Source organism: Melospiza melodia, chromosome 25 (genome assembly GCF_035770615.1).
Source record: "Melospiza melodia melodia isolate bMelMel2 chromosome 25, bMelMel2.pri, whole genome shotgun sequence".
NCBI lineage: Eukaryota > Metazoa > Chordata > Aves > Passeriformes > Passerellidae > Melospiza > Melospiza melodia.
The window spans coordinates 8,742,622-8,759,869 of NC_086218.1; the positions used below are offsets into that span (position 1 = coordinate 8,742,622).

The window sequence follows — 17,248 nt, forward strand, 5'->3', positions numbered from 1 at the left end:
AGAGGGGACCCCAGTTGGGCAGGCATGGAAAGGAGAACACCCCAGTGAGGTCCCACAAAGGGACAGCAAGGTGGGCGGTTTTGGTTCAGCGAGGTGGAAGTGGCAGCTGGGCAGCCCCTGGCACAGAGGGGCTCGTGGTGCCCTTGGATAAGGGATAATGGGGGCTGGTGAGCAGGAGAGTGAGCACCCCTGGGCGGTTTTGGGGTGCTGAGCCCCAGCTCTGTGGCCCCCAGGGTTGGGCACTCTCAGTGCAGCTGCAGCGAGCGAGGACAAGATCTCCGTGGCTCGAATATTCCACTTCAAAACCCGCAGCCCCCGGACAGATGGCAGCTCTGCTGGGGATTTTGCTGAAATTTATTTTCTCTTGATTTGGCAATATGCGATTTCCAAGGCTGATAATCATCTTTGTGAAGTGTCTGCCTTTGGAGGATCCCAAAATAGGCAGCAATGGGAACCGTTGGGAAGAGGGAGGCGAGAGAGGAGAGCTTGGGGTTGGGTCCTGTTGGGGAAACTGAGACAGAACGTTCTTTCTGCATTCCCCTTCTGTGGGATCTCAGCACCTCAGGATGGAGGTGCAGAGTGGCCGAGACCACCCTTGGGGGGCTCGGGAGTCCTGGAATGTTGCCAGAAGTGTCTGGTGGCTGGACTTTGATCCTGACAGGAGACGACACCTGTATGAGGATGGGAGGATTTCACTGGGGTGAATGGTGAAGGGATAAGTTAATTAGAGTGTAAAACACAGGGTTTAGGATTTCTGTACAGGGGGGTCTAAAGAAGTAAGATGGAGGAATTGGGGCGTGTCCTGTTCTTCTTCTTCTTCTTCTTGGCCTCCATCTTCTGTGGTGGTGGTGGCACTTTGGGATTGGTTATTACTAGAAGTGCACCGGTTAATAAGGGTAGAAGGTATTGGGGAAAAATTATAAATATTGTATACGTAACTTCGGGTATAAAGATAAGTGACCGCCCCGGGGGCTCGCAGTGTGCTCATGGCTGACATGCTGTGCAGACCTCTGTTGAGCTGAAAGAAAATCTTTTAGATAAACAATTAATAAACACCGAGACCGAGACAAGATCTGAAGTCTCTCCTCATCCTTTGAAGCGCTGGGCTGTCCAAGGCCACCCTGGGCCTTTCCAGGCCACCTAAACAGCCAAGAAACCAACACCCTTCCTTTTGCTCTTCCTCCTGTGGTCATTCTGTTTTTCTCTGGGAGCAGGGTGGTCACAGCTTCTGACCATGGCCGTCCTTGCTTTCAGGTGACCTTCACCAAGCGCAAGTTTGGCCTGATGAAGAAAGCCTACGAGCTGAGCGTGCTGTGCGACTGTGAGATCGCCCTCATCATCTTCAACCACTCCAACAAGCTGTTCCAGTATGCCAGCACCGACATGGACAAGGTGCTGCTCAAGTACACCGAGTACAACGAGCCCCACGAGAGCCGGACCAACGCCGACATCATCGAGGTGAGGCCCAGCTGTGCCCCCAGGGTCGGGCCAGGGACCACTCTGTGTGCTGGGAGGGCATGGAGCCAGCAGATCTGCCACACTCAGGTGGATTTGGAATGGTTTGGGTTCAGCAAACCCATGGAAATGTTCTGTGCTGGGTGGTGGAGTTGTCTCCAGCTGTGTGGTGACCTGATGGCCCGAAGCTTGAGGTGCAGGTTTGCTCTGTGGGACCTTGCTGTGGAATCCAGGCAAACCAGGAGATGGATTTGGGCTGCTGCTGGAGTGCCTGGTGCAGCTGGTGGCATTGTTCTGAAATGCCTGGTACACCTGGTGGCATTGCCCCCACCTGATACTCTGGCACAGTGGGGTTGTGGGAGGGCACCAGTGGCCAAATTGCAGGGGCATTCAGGTGGGATGGTCCAGTGTCTGCTCAAAGCATGGCCAAGCTCATGGGATGGTCCAGGGCCTGCTCATAGCATGGCCAAGCTCATGGGATGGATCAGGTGGGATGGTCCAGGAGCTGCTCAAAGCATGGCCAAGCTCATGGGATGGTCCAGGGCCTGCTCAAGGCATGGCCAAGCTCATGGGATGGACCAGGACCTGCTCAAAGCGTGGCCAAGCTCATGGGATGGTCCAGGGACTGCTCATAGCATGGCCAAGCTCATGGGATGGTCCAGGGACTGCTCATAGCATGGCCAAGCTCATGGGATGGTCCAGGGCCTGCTCAAGGCATGGCCAAGCTCATGGGATGGTCCAGGGCCTGTTTAAAGCATGGCCAAGCTCAAGGGATGGTCCAGGGCCTGCTCAAAGCATGGCCAAGCTCATGGGATGGACCAGGGCCTGTTTAAAGCATGGCCAAGCTCATGGGATGGTCCAGGTGGGAAGGACCAGGACCTGCTCAAAGCATGGCCAAGCACATGGAATGGTCCAGGGCCAGCTCATAGCATGGCCAAGCTCATGGGATGGTCCAGGGCCTACTCAAGGCATGGCCAAGCTCATGGGATGGACCAGGTGGGAAGGACCAGGACCTGCTCAAAGCATGGCCAAGCTCATGGGATGGTCCAGGGCCAGCTCATAGCATGGCCAAGCTCATGGGATGGAGCAGTGCCTGTTTAAAGCATGGCCAAGCTCATGGGATGGACCAGGGCCTGCTCAAAGCATGGCCAAGCACATGGAATGGTCCAGGGCCAGCTCATAGCATGGCCAAGCTCATGGAATGGTCCAGGGCCTGTTTAAAGCATGGCCAAGCTCATGGGATGGTCGAGGGCCTACTCAAGGCATGGCTATGATCATGGGATGGATCAGGTTGGATGGTCCAGGAGCTGCTCAAAGCATGGCCAAGCTCATGGGATGGACCAGGACCTGCTCATAGCATGGCCAAGCTCATGAGATGGACCAGGGCCTGCTCAAAGCATGGCCAAGCTCATGGCTTGGTGGCTTTGCTCAAGGCTTGTCTGGCTTGTGTTTTGTGGCTCTCCAGGGATGGCCCAACCACCAGCCTGACCCATGCCCAGCTCTGCCACTGGCATCATGCCCAAACTGTGCCCACTTCAAGGCTGCTCTCCTCCAGCCTGCTGGCATCACAGGAGATGGTCAGATGCCCACACTGGCTCTCTGCTCAGCTTTGCCCTTGTCCCTGATGCTGGCAGAGGGAGCATGGGGCACATTTGGCTCTCAGGGCAGTGCCAGCAGTGCCCTGGTCCTTGGTCACATCCTGTCCCTCCCAGTGGCTGGGCAGTTGGAGCTGCAGGGACCTCAGCATGGGGGCAGCTGCCATCAAACCTGGACAGACAGACAAATGAGGGGCTTGGCTTTGTCATTAGTGGCATTGTGGGCATCACTTAATGCCCTCAGAGCCACTGTGGCAGAGTGGAGCAGCACAGCCTGCACTGCTGGAGGAACTGAGCTTCTGCTTCTGAATTCCTTTGGTGCCCCTTGGCCACTGTGCTCAGCCTTTGATTTCATGAAGGAGAAGGGAAAAAAACCCCAGCCTGCCTCTTCCCCCAAAAATCTTGCTTTCTTTTTCTTTTTTATTCTCTGTAAAATGTGTCTTTCTGAGAGATTTGAGGTTTTCACCCCATGGCTGAGCCGAGCATCTCACGACATGGGGTTGTGAGCTGGGGGTTTGGAGACCCTTCTGCCACAGCACAGCTTTTTTAGGGGCCTTAAAAATGCTTCCAAAATGTCCTTTTTGGCCAGTTGGAGGCAGGTCATGCCCCCTTTTGCTGTGCAGATGCTGGCAGCCTCTCCGGGATGCTCAAGCCGCGCTCGCCGCATCGAACAGATTTGTCTTGGCCTAAAAATACCATCAACATTTTGGGCAGCCTTCTCTGTTCCCTTATGGTCCAAGATGCAAACACTCCCAAGCAGACAAGTTACACACAGTCCTTGGCACCCAAAGGAACGTTGTGTTTGCACCACATGAAAAGCTGGATCTGCATCCAAAGCCAGCCAGAGGAACATCGGGAGGGAGCGGAAGGATATTGGTGGATGGCAAAGGAAAAAACCCAAACACGCTGGGCTAGGCTTGGAATGCTGGCAGAGCTCTCGTGGAGCAAAACCTGCAGCTTTGGAGGCTGCTCAAGCATCCCCTCCTCATCCTTGTCTTGTCTGGGAGCAGGGTTGGGGCTGCTTTAATGTTTTCTGAACCCGTGCCCCCCATTCCTGCTCTTGGGGCTGATTTCTGTTTCTCCTCACCCCAGGTCAGGTTCCAACAGCCCAGCTGTGTCCCCACTGCACACAAATCCAATTTATCTCCTGTTTCTTGGTGGTTCCCAATGGAACTTGACTCACCAAAAGCATCTTCTCATTCTGGAAGCTTCCCCACTTCGAGCATTTAGAGACTGTGACAACCCAGGCGGGGAATTTGCCGCCAAATGTGATTTTTAAGTGGATTTCAAGGGGCTGCTGCATCAACCCACCTTCCCTGGGATGTCTGCCTGCCTTTCCTGCTGAGGGATTCAGCCATGAGTGGCTCTGGCAGCATCTCAGGAAGGATGAGGAGCAGCCAGGACCTGGAGGAATTGAGGCAGAAACCTTTTGATTTTGTTTTTCTGCTGGAAGGGGGGCGAGCAGAGGCTCTGCAGGGCTAAGCCAAGCACTGCCAGGCTGGGGCCAGCAGCACTGGTACCACAGCTCAAGGCAGGATGAGTTGCTCTGTCCAAATTGTGCTTTAAAACAACAAACACGAGATCTCCTGGTTTTTGGTGCATCTGAGGGTGGGACTGAGGGCACAGGAATGTCTTCGAGGGGTTTCTCCCCTGGATATTTAGTGAGAGGCAGAGCTGCTCCATGCTGAGCACACCCAGCCCGAGCTCAGGAGGGGTTCCACACCCCAGCTGCCTTTTGGGGCCCAGTCATTCCTTTAGCTGCTCAGAGTGACCCTGAGAAAAGTTCCAAAGTCTCTTTTCCCAGCCTGGTGCTTGAAGAAGGAGTCAGGGCTCTTCATTTCTCGGTCTCAAGGTTGTTTATTTTATCTTATCTAGAAAAAATTTTCTCCTGCCCTGCTGAGGTCCATCCAGCAGGACAGTTCCCGGCACTCTGCCTGCCCCAGGGGCAGTTTTATGTCTTTATACAAAAAACTACCTGTACAATATTTACAATTACTTCCCAATGCCTATCACCCGTGTTAGACAGTGAGCTTCTACTCTAAACCAATCTAAAAGTGGCACCATCACAGCAGAAGATGGAGGCCAAGAAGAAGGAGGAGAAAGGCTGGGCGTGCCCAGTTCCCTCCATCCTGCCCCCTGAACCCCCATATCAAAAACCCCAAAAAATCTATTTTTCACCCCATGATAACTTCACTATTATTCCACTTAAACTGTTGTGACTTGCAGATCTTCATCTAAGGCTGGTAATTTGCTCCATGGGTCATAATCAAACCCACATTTTGGGCATTCTGGGCTCTGTGCCAGGGTCTCTGAGCCCCCTGGCAGGGGTCTGGCCAGAGGGATGTGCTGGGTGCTGCCAGGGTGGGTTCCAGCAGTGCCAGGGCTCTGCAGTGCCCATCAGGATTCACCCACACAACCCCCGCCAGACGAAATCCTGGTTCCTGCAGGCTTTTAAGTCAGAGCAAATCTCCCTGCTGCAGAGAGGGGGGTTTCCTGGCTCGGGGGGGCCCAGCTGAGCCCCCAGCCGGGCACGCCGGGTGCCACGTGCCCGCCCGGCCGGGATCACGCCGGCTTTGGGGCTCGCTGTCGCTTCTCGTTTCCTGCCAGCCCGGCTGACGTGCCAGCTCCTCAGAGGGCACTTGGGCAGGGCAGAGCTCACCGAGCACCAGGATGCTCCACAGCCACTGAAAGGCGCCCAGCTGTTCCTGCCCTGTCCTTGGCTGGGTGTCCTGGAGGGGCTGATTTTCCCCCCCTGATTCGCTTTCCTGGTTGTCATTGCTCAGGATGTGTTAAATCAGACATTCTGCAGGATGCTGAAATGCAGGGGCAGCTGCCAGTGTCAATGTCTTCATCCTCATTCTCGTCCTTATCCTCATCCAGACTTCCCTAAAGGCCAGAGTGGTTGGGGCTCCCTCCTCTAAGGGAAGCGGGCTGCATCCTGGTTGAGCATGGTTTCCTCTCACATGTTCTGCATTTCCTGCTGCTCTCTTCCCCTCTTCAAATTGGAAATCTGCTCCCCTGAGAGCTGCACTCGTGGAAGTGAGAACATTGCTGCAAAAGCAGGATGTGCAGCGGGTCCTGATGGAATGGGGGGATCTGAGGGGCAGGTGATGACCGAGGTGGGCTTTGCAATGGGAAATTCTCCCCCTGGCTCTCTCTGAAAATTTTCTGCTGTAAAGGAACTGCTTTTAAATCTCTTCCATATGAGAAATTGTTGTGTTCTGCTGGCTGCAGCCCAGTGACAGAAAGGTTTCCTGAAAACCTCTTTGCATCTTCTGGTTTTTTTTCCCCTGGCAAAATAAAAGAAGAGGAACGAGAAGGAAAGTTCTTTTCTAAAAGACCTTGCAGAGATCCCAAACACAGGAATCTTTGGGTTTGACTCCTGCTCCAGCAGAATTATTTTCCTTTTACATCATCTCAACAAAAAAGCTCAAAATGTGGGATGCACATTTTTATTTTTCTTTTGCAAAAAAACCCAAAAGAAGCAGCAGCCAACGCCCGTACGGCTGGAAATGGCATTTTGTTGTCCCCAAGCTCTCATTTTGTTGTCTCAGAGAGCAGCAGATTGCTGCAAGGCACGCTGCCCTGGCTCGTGTCCTGCTGCCACTCCAGCCTGGTGCTTGCTGTGCTGCAGAGCTCAGCCCTGGGCTTTGTCCCCATCCCCTTCCCTGCAGCTCCTCACGGTGTCACAGGGTCACAATCCAGCCCCAGGGTCACAATCCCAGCTCAGGGTGGCTGTCCCAGCTCACAGGTTTGCAGGAAGGATTTTTTTTTTTTTTTTTTCCTGGTTTGATGTTTCCTGGGGCTGCTGGTGGGTTTCCTGCAGGAGCAGGGATGGTGACACCACAGCTGCCCCTCACAGCTCAGCTGCTGCAAACCCACCCTGCAAGGAACTCAGAGACAGTGAAATTCTGGCTGATTTTTTTATGGGGAGAGCAAAAACACCAAGGCAAAGCTGGTTAGCTAAAACAAAAATGAGTTAGAGAAGGACCTGGGGGGAGATGAAGGGGTGATGCTGTGAGATATTTCAGGGTGTAGGTGAGCAAAGCCACATCCACCCATTCCACTGCTTTCCTTGACACCCTTGTGGAAGGACCAACCCCCAGGATGATTTCATGTGTTTTATTTTAATTTTTTTCGATTTTATTTTATAATTTAATTTTTTTTTTTTTCCATTTATTACAGCAAAATGCTGGGGTTGCTGGTGGGTTTCCTGCAGGAGCAGGGATGGTGACACCACAGCTGCCCCTCACAGTTCAGCTGCTGCAAACCCACCCTGCAAGGAACTCGGAGACAGTGAAATTCTGGCTGATTTTTTATGGGGAGAGCAAAAACACCAAGGCAAAGCTGGTTAGCTAAAACAAAAATGAGTTAGAGAAGGACCTGGGGGGAGGTGAAGGGGTGATGCTGTGAGATATTTCAGGGTGTAGGTGAGCAAAGCCGCATCCACCCATTCCACTGCTTTCCTTGACACCCTTGTGGAAGGAACAACCCCCAGGATGATTTTATGTGTTTTATTTTAATTTTTTTTCGATTTTATTTTATAATTTTAAAATTTATTTTAAAAATTTTTTTGCCATTTATTATGGCAAAATGCTGGGGTTGCTGGTGGGTTTCCTGCAGGAGCAGGGATGGTGACACCACAGCTGCCCCTCACTGTTCAGCTGCTGCAAACCCACCCTGCAAGGAACTCAGAGACAGTGAAATTCTGGCTGATTTTTTATGGGGAGAGCAAAAACACCAAGGCAAAGCTGGTTAGCTAAAACAAAAATGAGTTAGAGAAGGACCTGGGGGCAGATGAAGGGGTGATGCTGTGAGATATTTCAGGGTGTAGGTGAGCAAAACCGCATCCACCCATTCCACTGCTTTCCTTGACACCCTTGTGGAAGGACCAACCCCCAGGATGATTTCATGTGTTTTATTTTAATTTTTTTCGATTTTATTTTATAATTTAAATTTTTTTTTCCATTTATTACAGCAAAATGCTGGGGTTGCTGGTGGGTTTCCTGCAGGAGCAGGGATGGTGACACCACAGCTGCCCCTCACAGTTCAGCTGCTGCAAACCCACCCTGCAAGGAACTCAGAGACAGTGAAATTCTGGCTGATTTTTTGTGGGGAGAGCAAAAACACCAAGGCAAAGCTGGTTAGCTAAAACAAAAATGAGTTAGAGAAGGACCTGGGGGGAGATGAAGGGGTGATGCTGTGAGATATTTCAGGGTGTAGGTGAGCAAAGCCACATCCACCCATTCCACTGCTTTCCTTGACACCCTTGTGGAAGGAACAACCCCCAGGATGATTTCATGTGTTTTATTTCAATTTTTTTAGATTTTATTTTATAATTTAAAAATTTATTTTTAATTTTTTATGCTATTTATTATGGCAAAATGCTGGGGTTGCTGGTGGCAGCCCCTTGCTCATCCCTGTGCTTGGTTCTGGTGTCAGATACAGGCAGAGCTGAGGGTCTGGGAGCTGCCTAAAAACCTCCCTTTAAAAAAGATGTTTTTAAACCTGAAACCTCGTGAAAAATCCCATTGTGAGGTTCCCTTCTTTGGGGGTCCTTGGGGATAGCTGTGAATCCCCACATCTTCTGAATCTGCCAACAGCTGTTGCTGGAGGAGAGGAATTTTCTGGTTTTTTTTATTTTATTTTTATGTGATTTTGATTTTTTGGGTTTTGATTTGATTTTTAATTTTGATTTGATTTGATTTTTGATTTTGATTTTTTGGATTTTGATTTGATTTTGATTTTATTCTGATTTGAATTTGATTTAATTTTTGATTTTGATTTGATTCTGATTTTTAAATTTTGATGTTATTTTAATTTTTTTTATTTTGATTCGATTTTGATTTGATTTTTATTCTGATTTGATTTTGATTTGATTTTGATTCGATTTTGATTTGATTTTTTTGATTTTGATTTTGATTTGATTTTTTGAATTTTGATTTTGTAAAATTTTGATTTGATTTTAAATTTTTTTTTTTAATTTTTATTTTTTTGATTTTGATTTGATTTTGATTTTTTTGGAGGGATTACCTTCCCAATCCCCAGGCAGGGATGGGAGAGCAGAAATGAGAGCTCCAGCTCCTGTCCCTGTGTTAGACACCAGAGAGTTTCTGCAGTGCCTGAAGGAAACCCAGCTCCATTGATGGAACAACTTTTTTCCATTTTGCCTCTGAAAGAGAAAAAGAAAAAAAAACTTTTTTTTTTTTTTTTGAGAAAAGCTCAACTTTCCGTCTTTCGGCTGCGTCGGCGAAACAAAAGGTTTTGGAAAAAAAAAAATCCACAAAAAGCAGTTTCAAACAAAAAAAAGGCAAAGCTGTTCCTTCCCCAGCAGCAGCACCTCTTCCTCTTTTGGGCCATTCTCAGAACAAACAAGGACACGTACAAAAATAGAAAATTAATAGGGAAAAGTCCTGAGGAAACGGCAGAAAAAGGCCTGGGAATCTCCTGATCATGGCAGTGACTGATTCCCATTGCCTTGTTCTACAGACAGGAATTAGGGACACCAGGAATTACTAAGTTATTAATATAATATAATATATTGATATAATATAACGTAATATAAGGTAATATAATGTAATACAATATAGTATTATACAATATAATAATATAACGTAATATAATGTGATGTAATATAATGTGATATAATATAATGTGATGTAATATAATGTGATATAATATAATGTGATATAATATAATATAATATAATATAATATAATATAATATAATATAATATAATATAATATAATATAATATAATATAATATAATATAATATAATATAATATAATATAATATAATATAATATAATATAATATAATATAATATAAATAATATAATATAATACAATATATTACAATACAATATAATATAATATATTACAATACAATACAATACAATATAATACAATACAATACAATATATTACAATACAATATAATATAATATATTACAATACAATATAATACAATACAATATAATATATTATGTATAATATTAATGTTAGCTATAAGAATTATTTATAATCATTATTATTAGGTAATTAGTTAATAATTATTAAGTGTCAGGAATTACTGGTGACACCAGACACCACCATGGTCAGGAGTGAGTGGAGTTTTTCTATATGTGAACAAGAACATTTCCCCTCTGTGAATGCAGAAATGAGGGTGAAAGTGGTGCTGGGAAGGCCCAGGAAGGAGCAATTTTAATGGGAAATATTGTGAAAAGCTTCAGCTGGATGCAGAACAGGCTGGGCTGGGCGTGGTGCCCATTGCTTGCAAAAGGATCCACGGAGCCCAACCTGTGGTGCTGAGCAGATCCTGCCAGCAGTGTTCCCAACCCATGTGGGATTTATTCACTGCAGTTTTATTTCCCCCAGAGGCCCTGTGTTTCCTTTCCTGGAGCTCTCAGGTAATTGAAGAGCCACTCCCAAATAAGCTTTGGCCTCAGAACTGAGATGTTTGTTGCTGTTTAGGAAGGCAGAGAATTGTCAAGGCTTTTTTTTTTTTTTCTTTTTCCCTGCTGAATTTGGCATGAAAAGGGATGAAGACTTCCAGGAAATTCTGTATCTTTGACTCCTGCAAAAAAAGAAAAAAGAGTTGGCAAGTGCTGGCTCCATCATAATGCCTTAATTGCTTTTGGTGTGTTGAAAATAGAAGGATTCAAAGTGGATCTCAGTGTGCTGCTGAAGATGAGAGAGGGACTTTGGGGTGTCCCAATGCGCTGTGCTCACTGGGCTCCTCCTGTCTCACCTCATTGCCTCGATGCAGCAGTGCCCAAACCTTTCCTGTGTGTGAGCCCAGCCTTGGCGTGGGGTTTGCTGCCCGGTGCTGTCACCATCACCCCCTGTGCCACCCCCAGCTGTCACTGTGCCACCTGCCCTGTCCTGTGATGCCCTTCCGGTGGCACCTTTGCGTTTGGCAAATGCCACTCGTCTGCTTTTGTCAGGAAATTCTGTCAGATTGGACAATTTGCCTGTAATTTCAGGGTTTATTTTCCTATTTAGCTGTTTGCAAGCAGGTTTTCCCTAAGTTTTGCATGACAGCAAAGAGCATGAAGGTTATTGTTCTCCTTTGTGATGTTGTGGCACCTGAAGGCGACAAAGATGCCTGAGTTCATGCAGGGCCAAATTCAGTCCTGGTATAAACAGAACCTTTGAAAACAAGGAAGTTGCTCTCTGCTGCTCCCCATGCTGTAATTCCTAAATTAGAGACACCCTGGCATCAAGTCTCAGGGGTTGTATCCTGACTTTTTAACCCCATGGAGGTCACTGATGTCTTGGGGTGATGTTGTTGATTTGTATAGGAGCCAGTCCTGGTCCATGCAGGCCAGGGGAGGTTCTTGGGGGTCCTGAGTTCATGCAGGACCAAATTCAGTCCTGGTATACAAAACAAGGAATTTTCTTTCTGTTGCTCCCCATGCTGTAATTCCTAAATTAGAGATATCCTGGCATCAAACCCAGGGGCTGTATCCTGATTTTTTAACCCCACTGAGCTCAGCAACATCTTGGGGTGATGCTGTTGATTTGTACAGGGGCAAATCCTGGTCCAGGGGATGTTCTTGGGGGAACCTGAGTTCATGCAGGGCAAATTCAGTCCTGGTATAAACAGAACCTTTGCAAACAAGGAAGTTTCTCTCTGTTGCTCCCCATGTTGTAATTCCTAAATTAGAGACGCCCTGGCATCAAACCCAGGGGCTGTATCCTGATTTTTTAAACACATTGAGGTCAGCAGTATCTTGGGGTGATGCTGTTGATTTGTACAGGGGCAAGTCCTGGTCCAGGGGAGGTTCTTGGGGTACCTGGTATCAGTTGTTGGTTTCTCTGTGTCTGGGTTGAAGGCACTTGAGATGGTAGTTTGTGTTTAAATAAACACTCAGGTGTTTATTGTTATCAGTAAAACAGCCTCACAACCATGAGTTGGGCAGCTTTTCATTAGAAGGCACAAAATGGCCAATAATCTTTTGTTACAAGGAGTTTTAAGACTAAACTATCCAATTAAGAGCTGACACCTGGATTATTTTCCCTTTTAACCCAATAACTGATCCCAATGGGGACTTTTCTGCCCAATTACAAAATGCCACCCAAACCCATGAAGAAGAAGGAAGAAGAAACCCAGGATGACACCCTGTACATACTAAAAACCCCAAAACCTCAATTTCTCACCAAGTGATGCACCCACACTACTCTCTATAATCTGTTTCACACTTGAGTGGATTGTGGTATATTCTGGAAATATACCACAGGAATATTTCAGGAAACTTTCTCCATGGATGAGGGTCACAGCCAGAGCTCCCTGGGGGTCAGGGCACCCCAGAGCAGACAGAGGAACAGGTTTCCACAGGGAGCTGCCCCTGTTCCCCATCTCAGACTGTTCCGGTTGTGTTTTCAGACGTTAAGAAAGAAAGGTTTTAAGGGCTGTGACAGCCCAGAGCCCGATGGCAACGACTCCATAGACCAGAGCATACTAAAAACCCCAAAAACTTCCATCTTCCATACTAAAAACCCCAAAACCCTCATTTTCTCACCAAGTGATGCACCTACACTGCTCTCTATAATCTATTTCACACTTGAGTTTGTTGTGGTATATTCTGGAAATATACCACAGGAATATTTCAGGAAACTTTCTCCATGGATGAGGGTCACAGTCAGAGCTCCCTGGGGGTCAGGGCACCCCAGAGCAGACAGAGGAACATTCCCAGTGGTGCCCTGGGTTTCCACAGGGAGCTGCCCCTGTTCCCCATCTCAGACTGTTCCGGTTGTGTTTTCAGACGTTAGGAAAGAAAGGTTTTAATGGCTGTGACAGCCCAGAGCCCGACGGCGACGACTCCATAGACCAGAGCATACTAAAAACCCCAAAAACCTCCATCTTGCATACTAAAAACCCCAAAACCCTCCATTTCTCACCGAATGATGCACCTACACTGCTCTCTATAATCTATTTCACACTTGAGTGGTTTGTGGTATATTCTGGAAATATACCACAGGAATATGTCAGGAAACTTTCTCCATGGATGAGGGTCACAGCCAGAGCTCCCTGGGGGTCAGGGCACCCCAGAGCAGACAGAGGAACATTCCCAGTGGTGCCCTGGGTTTCCACAGGGAGCTGCCCCTGTTCCCCATCTCAGACTGTTCCGGTTGTGTTTTCAGACGTTAAGAAAGAAAGGTTTTAACGGCTGTGACAGCCCAGAGCCCGACGGCGACGACTCCATAGACCAGAGCCCCTTGATGGAGGATAAATACCGCAAAGGCAGCGAGGATCTGGATATCCTGTTCAAGAGATACGGTGTAAGTACCTGCCCGTGGCTGGAAATCCTTCATTATATGTTCTTTTCTGTTTTGTTTCTCTTCTGTTCGACCTCCCCTCGCCCTGTCCCTGCTCCCCCCGTGTCCCCCACACGTAACAGGCGCTGAACAAGAAGCACAGGGAGTGCGAGAGCCCCGAGGGGGACGAAGTGTTTGCTCTGACCCCGCAGACGGAGGAGAAATATAAAAAGATTGATGAGGAGTTTGATAAAATGATGCAGAGTTACCGGCTCGCAGTGAGTAGCTGGTGGCCTGCAGCACCCCCTGGTCCCCTCCCCGGTGCCTCCAGGTGATGGGGGGGTGGATTTTGGATTTTGCATGGCTTTGCTTTGGAGCCGATGCCAGCAGCCCCTGCAGCCCTGAATGCACCTGGCTCTCGAGTGCCTTTCCTTGGGAGAATCATTCCTGACCCTCCTTGGTTCTAGCCAGGCAGTTCAGCTTGTCTCATCACCTCTGCTGGGTCAGGATCTCCTTTTTCACCCTCTTTTCCTCAAAAAAAATCAGATTTTTGTCTGTTCATGTGAGCTGGTAGCAAGTGCCGACCTCTCACATCCCTGCAAAGCTCAGCTTGGGCTATTCCACATTAATTCCCCCCAAATCCACCGAGCCCTCAGGGCAGCTGGTGGCTGTGGCAGCAATCCAGGGAGGTTTTAGCCTGTGATCCCAGAGCTGTCACTGGCACTGGGGTGGCATCAGGACAGTGCTGAAAGGGATTTGTGTCAGGAGACGGGAGGAGGAGGAGGAGGAGGGGGACACGTTTCAAATTAGTTGTTAGTTCACGGGAGCAGAGACTATTGATGCAGGCAAGGGCTCTTCAGGGGATTAGCCCCGAGTTGCTGCAGCAGTAATTAATGCTGTGGGAGCAGGGGGGAGGCTCCTGTCCAGGCCTGGATGCAGCACAGCAAAAGTGACACACACACAGCCCCACCCAAAATAATCTGCCCTTCTGTGCTTTGCAAGCCCCCACAAGTTAAAATTCTGGCTTTTGTTGAGAGCTGGGCCTTGTGAAATCTTCAGGTTTTGGGATTTCTTTTTGATGACTCAGCGCTGTGTTGCCCCACGAGCCTCGCAAGGATCCCAAAATCTGCATTTGGATAAGGATCCCAAAATCTGCATTTTGATCCCCTAGATCCCAGGGTGGAGGAGGTGGGGAGGCTGCCCTGAGACCTGGGAGGGCTGAGGAGGTGGAGGGAAGTGCAGGTGGTGATGATCTCTTGCAGCTCTGGAGGAGAGGGGTTCAGGGCAGGATTAGCTCTGTCAGGACATGGATCTACCTCAGCCTCCCTGGTTTCTCTAGGGGAGTGCAGATTCCCACCCTACCAGGGTGTGTGGGGTGGGAGTAGAGCCCCAGCAGGACCTGCAGCCCCCCAGCACCTGCCATGGTGGAAAATAAGCTGAAAAGCCACCTGAGCTGTGTCCTTAGTGCAGAACACCCTTATGAGCAGGGGCTGCTCAGCCTCACAACGTGTCTGCTGCAAAGGGAGGGCCCTGAGCAGGCTCCCATCATCCAGACGTGCCAATCCAGAGGGACAATCTGTGCCCAGAGGTCCTTTCAGCAGGTGGCATTCAAGTGCTGGGTGGCTCCTCATCAGGGCACAGCATCTGGCTCCCCCACTAAACCTCCCTGGCAGCAAGGGGCCGGGCAGTGCAGGTGGAGTGTGTGGTTGAAGGAGACGCTTTTCCATTTTAACGCTGGGTTGGTTTTGTGTGTGAGCAGAACTAACCCAGAGGGGCAGCCTAACGACAGCTGTGTCTGCTAACGAAGGGCCCCGTGGGGCTTCTGCCTCTGGTGTTTGCCCTCCCTTCTAACAAGAGCAGAAATGGTGGATTTTGGCTGATTTGTGCATCTTCTCCGCCAGACTTTGGAGCCATGTGCAAGCTGCCATTGTGCCGGGGCAGTGCCAGCCTCACACCTGTCTGCAGGTGCATTAAGGCAGAGCTCAGCTCCTGGGCTGCTGTATCAGCTCACAGCCCCACCATGGCACTGCTCATGGTGTGGTGTGGAGGAGCTCCAGCTGTTCCTCTCCCTCACAGCTCCACCATGGCACTGCTCATGGTGTGGTGTGGAGGAGCTCCAGCTCTTCCTCTCCCTCACAGTTCCACCATGGCACTGCTCATGGTGTGGTGTGGAGGAGCTGCAGCTCTTCCTCTCCCTCACAGCCCCACCATGGCACTGCTCATGGTGTGGTGTGGAGGAGCTCCAGCTGTTCCTCTCCCTCACAGCTCCACCATGGCACTGCTCATGGTGTGGTGTGGAGGAGCTCCAGCTGTTCCTCTCCCTCACAGCCCCACCATGGCACTGCTCATGGTGTGGTGTGGAGGAGCTCCAGCTCTTCCTCTCCCTCACAGTTCCACCATGGCACTGCTCATGGTGTGGTGTGGAGGAGCTGCAGCTCTTCCTCTCCCTCACAGCCCCACCATGGCACTGCTCATGGTGTGGAGGAGCTGCAGCTCTTTCTCTCCCTCACAGCTCCACCATGGCACTGCTCATGGTGTGGTGTGGAGGAGCTCCAGCTCTTTCTCTCCCTCACAGTTCCACCATGGCACTGCTCATGGTGTGGTGTGGAGGAGCTCCAGCTGTTCCTCTCCCTCACAGCTCCACCATGGCACTGCTCATGGTGTGGAGGAGCTGCAGCTCTTCCTCTCCCTCACAGCCCCACCATGGCACTGCTCATGGTGTGGTGTGGAGGAGCTCCAGCTCTTCCTCTCCCTCGCTGGGAGCTCTGAAGGCACACGGCCGCGTTGGCAGTGATTTATTACACAACGCCGCTCCAGTGTTCGTGCAACGCCCAAGAAACCTTCCTCCTCCTCCTCCTCCTCCTCTTCCCGTGATTCTGCTGCCGTGCAGGATGAGCAGAGGGAGGGCTCCGTGTTCCAGCTCTCCCTGGTGCTGTAGGAGTTGCTGAGGGCGCAGGCTCGGAGCCGCTGCCCTCACGGCTTGGCTGCAGCCTCGGGATATCTCTGAAGGACAGGATGCCCTTGGGAGGCAGGTGGGGACAGTTCCTGCCAGGCAGGCGTGGGTGAGCACTGTCCTACTCCTTCCTGCCATCCCCCTCTCTCACCTAAGGAGCAGGAGCTATAGAGGAGCAGATTTTTGGAGGAGAAGGGGCCGCAAGTCCCTCTTCCCTCACTGGGGTTCCACTCTGGCTTTGTGGTGGTCCCATTCAGTGCTGGGCTACTCTCCCTCTCCATCCCAGAGCAAATTAAAATGGGACTTAAGCAAAGCCCGTGCTAAAGCCTCTAAGCAGGTGCCAGCTCCTGTTAAGGAAGAGCAAATCAGTGACATAAGACAAACGGCTGGGATAATCACAGCGGCTCTGGCTCCCACGGGACGCTGGTAGGTGAAGCTGCTCCTCAACCTGCAGCCAAGGATAGGGCTTTAGTGATGCTCCTGCATTCCTGAGGTCAGCTCCTCCTTCCCAGCAGCTCCCAGAGGGGACAGGATGGATCTCAGTGTGACCCAGGGGGCTCCCTGGAGCAAAATGAGTCTTTACCAAGTGCTTGGCCACCAGAATGGGGATCCACTGCTGGCTTCCTGCTGGCTGAGGGACAGAGAATAGAATCCTGCTTGGGGTGAAGGGTAGTGCCAAGCTGGGCTGCTGTCAGTGCTGGTGGGGGCAGGCCACCAGGCTGGTGCCCACCACCATGCTCTGGGCTGCTCCCAGCCTGTCCTGAACACACAGAGGGTAAATAAATACAGCCTGAAAAAGAGGCCACAACAGCTGTTTGGGTATGTCCAGGCGCATGGCCCATTGCTCTTCCTGGTGTTCCCTGGTGGGGAACTGGGCTCTGGGGCATCCCCCCAAAGTGCCAGTGTGGGTTTGAGCACAGCACTGCAGGTTTGAGGAGCCTGCCTGTCCCCCTTTGGCCAACTTCCTGTGCTGCAGGAACTCTTCCT

At 49.9% G+C, this 17,248-nt stretch overlaps 1 protein-coding gene across 11 annotated transcripts in view; it reads left to right on the forward strand.

Annotated features, from left to right (window-relative positions):
• Positions 1–17,248, forward strand: part of MEF2D (myocyte enhancer factor 2D) — a 109,618-nt gene that overhangs the window by 61,928 nt on the left and 30,442 nt on the right. For 9 of the 11 annotated variants that reach the window (XM_063176220.1, XM_063176209.1, XM_063176210.1 and 6 more), the window contains 2 exons: positions 1,255–1,458; positions 13,195–13,332. In XM_063176220.1, the coding sequence (XP_063032290.1) occupies positions 1,255–1,458; positions 13,195–13,332 (342 nt within the window). Of the gene's footprint in view, positions 1–1,254; positions 1,459–13,194; positions 13,333–13,451; positions 13,587–17,248 lie in introns of all 11 variants that reach the window. The other 2 variants (XM_063176218.1, XM_063176221.1) reach the window with 1 other exon arrangement.